Here is a 1,626-nt window from a genome sequence, read left to right on the forward strand (position 1 = left end):
ATTTGACACTTGTGTTTGTAGGTAATTGGGGAAGACGTTGAGGACACACAATTGTGGCATGAATATCGTGGAATGAAACCAGACAAAAGGTTCTCAAATTCATTTCTTTTTGTGTTCTCTATAACTATGTTAGTTGGTAAACACAACTAATAGTGTGCCATCTGCAGATACAACAAGGACATTAAGGACAGGTTTAGAAAAGTGAGCATGAATAATGAACATATGCACAAGGGTTTTGGCTCTTCCGGATGGGGATCAGCTGGAAGAGGAAGGGCAAAATCCGAGTACAATGGATCTTTTGTCATGGAGAACCGTCAAAAATCAGCATCTCAAGCTCACGTTGCGTACAAATGTTGTGGTACTGGATGGAGTAGTTATGGAAGGGCAAAGCCTATCAGCTCAGATTGTAATTCGAAAGCTCAAAATACCACAGCTATAAGATCAAGCAGCGAAAAGGGAAACTTCCCTAGTGATCAAGGTAGCTCTCTTCGAACATCTGGTTCTTGTGAGAAGTGGAAGAAAGTAACAACACCTTGGGGGACTTCCTTAACCCAACCAAACAGAATTGGTCGGGAGAGGAATGGAAATTTCTGGCCGTCTGGAAGCAATGCGTCAGGCCAGAATACTCCACGGGCTGGCGTTAGTTACAATTGGCGCCAGAGTACTCAGTTTGATACTAGTTGCAATGAGTCCGGCCAGAGTACTTCTCAGTCTAATGTTTAGTTACAAATGGGGCCATAGTACATTGAAAACCAGTGATAACCGCTCAATGCAAGGCAAGATGAAAGGCCAAAGTTTTCATCATGGTTAACACAATATCTATCGTAGTTTAATCGAAAGTTTGCACAGTTGTGAGATAGTCAATATTTTTGGAACCAAATATGTGCCATGGAGAAGAGTACTTTGTTTTTCTTTTGCAGTGTCTAAAATGATCTAAAAGTGGATAAATGTGGCTGATTAAGGCGTTTTTCAAACATCATATGTTCTCTGTTCATGGTGTGAAATGATAGAAAATTCTCAAACATCTTGTAGTCATGTATACCGTTCATTTCACCTTCACCACAAAGTCTTGAAAGCATTCTATGATTTTCGTTCAGTTCTGCTCATTTGGGCCCCTCATCATTTGTTATTTTTATGGAGATATAAATGTGATAGTATCTATTTTTTATAATTATCAATAAATATTTCTCCTTGCAAAAACTTTTTGATATCATCCATGTCTTTAAATTTATAATATTACTCCTCATATTAATGATTTATTTCATTTTTAATTGTTTTATATTTTAAAATAATTTAAATAATTTTTTCAGAATTCATAAAATAAAATAAATATTTAATTAAAACTTTAAATAAATTTAATTAACTAATAAAATAAAATTAAAAAAACTAAAATTTAATTTAACTAACAAATCAATCAAACTTTGAAACAAAATAAAGTACGTGAGATTGAGAGGATGGGGAAGTGAGATGGGGTGAATTATGAGTTTTTTCTTTAATAAAATTAAAATTTATGTTTATTTAAGGTTAATTAATATGATTTTAATTAGTTATTTTAATTTTTTAAGTCCAATTTTTTTAATTAATTAAATATATTTTACAAATAATTTTGTTTATTAAAATTATTTT

General features: G+C 32.7%; 1 protein-coding gene across 1 annotated transcript; it reads left to right on the forward strand.

The window, feature by feature from the left end:
* Window positions 1-1,128, forward strand: LOC133790025 (uncharacterized). Its single transcript, XM_062227632.1, has 2 exons — window positions 1-89; window positions 168-1,128. The coding sequence occupies exons 1-2, from the start codon at window positions 73-75 to the stop codon at window positions 721-723; spliced, it is 573 nt and encodes a 190-aa protein (XP_062083616.1). The 5' UTR covers window positions 1-72; the 3' UTR covers window positions 724-1,128.
* The last annotated feature ends 498 nt before the right edge of the window (window positions 1,129-1,626 follow it).

The sequence above is a fragment of the Humulus lupulus genome, chromosome 7 (genome assembly GCF_963169125.1).
Source record: "Humulus lupulus chromosome 7, drHumLupu1.1, whole genome shotgun sequence".
Lineage (NCBI taxonomy): Eukaryota > Viridiplantae > Streptophyta > Magnoliopsida > Rosales > Cannabaceae > Humulus > Humulus lupulus.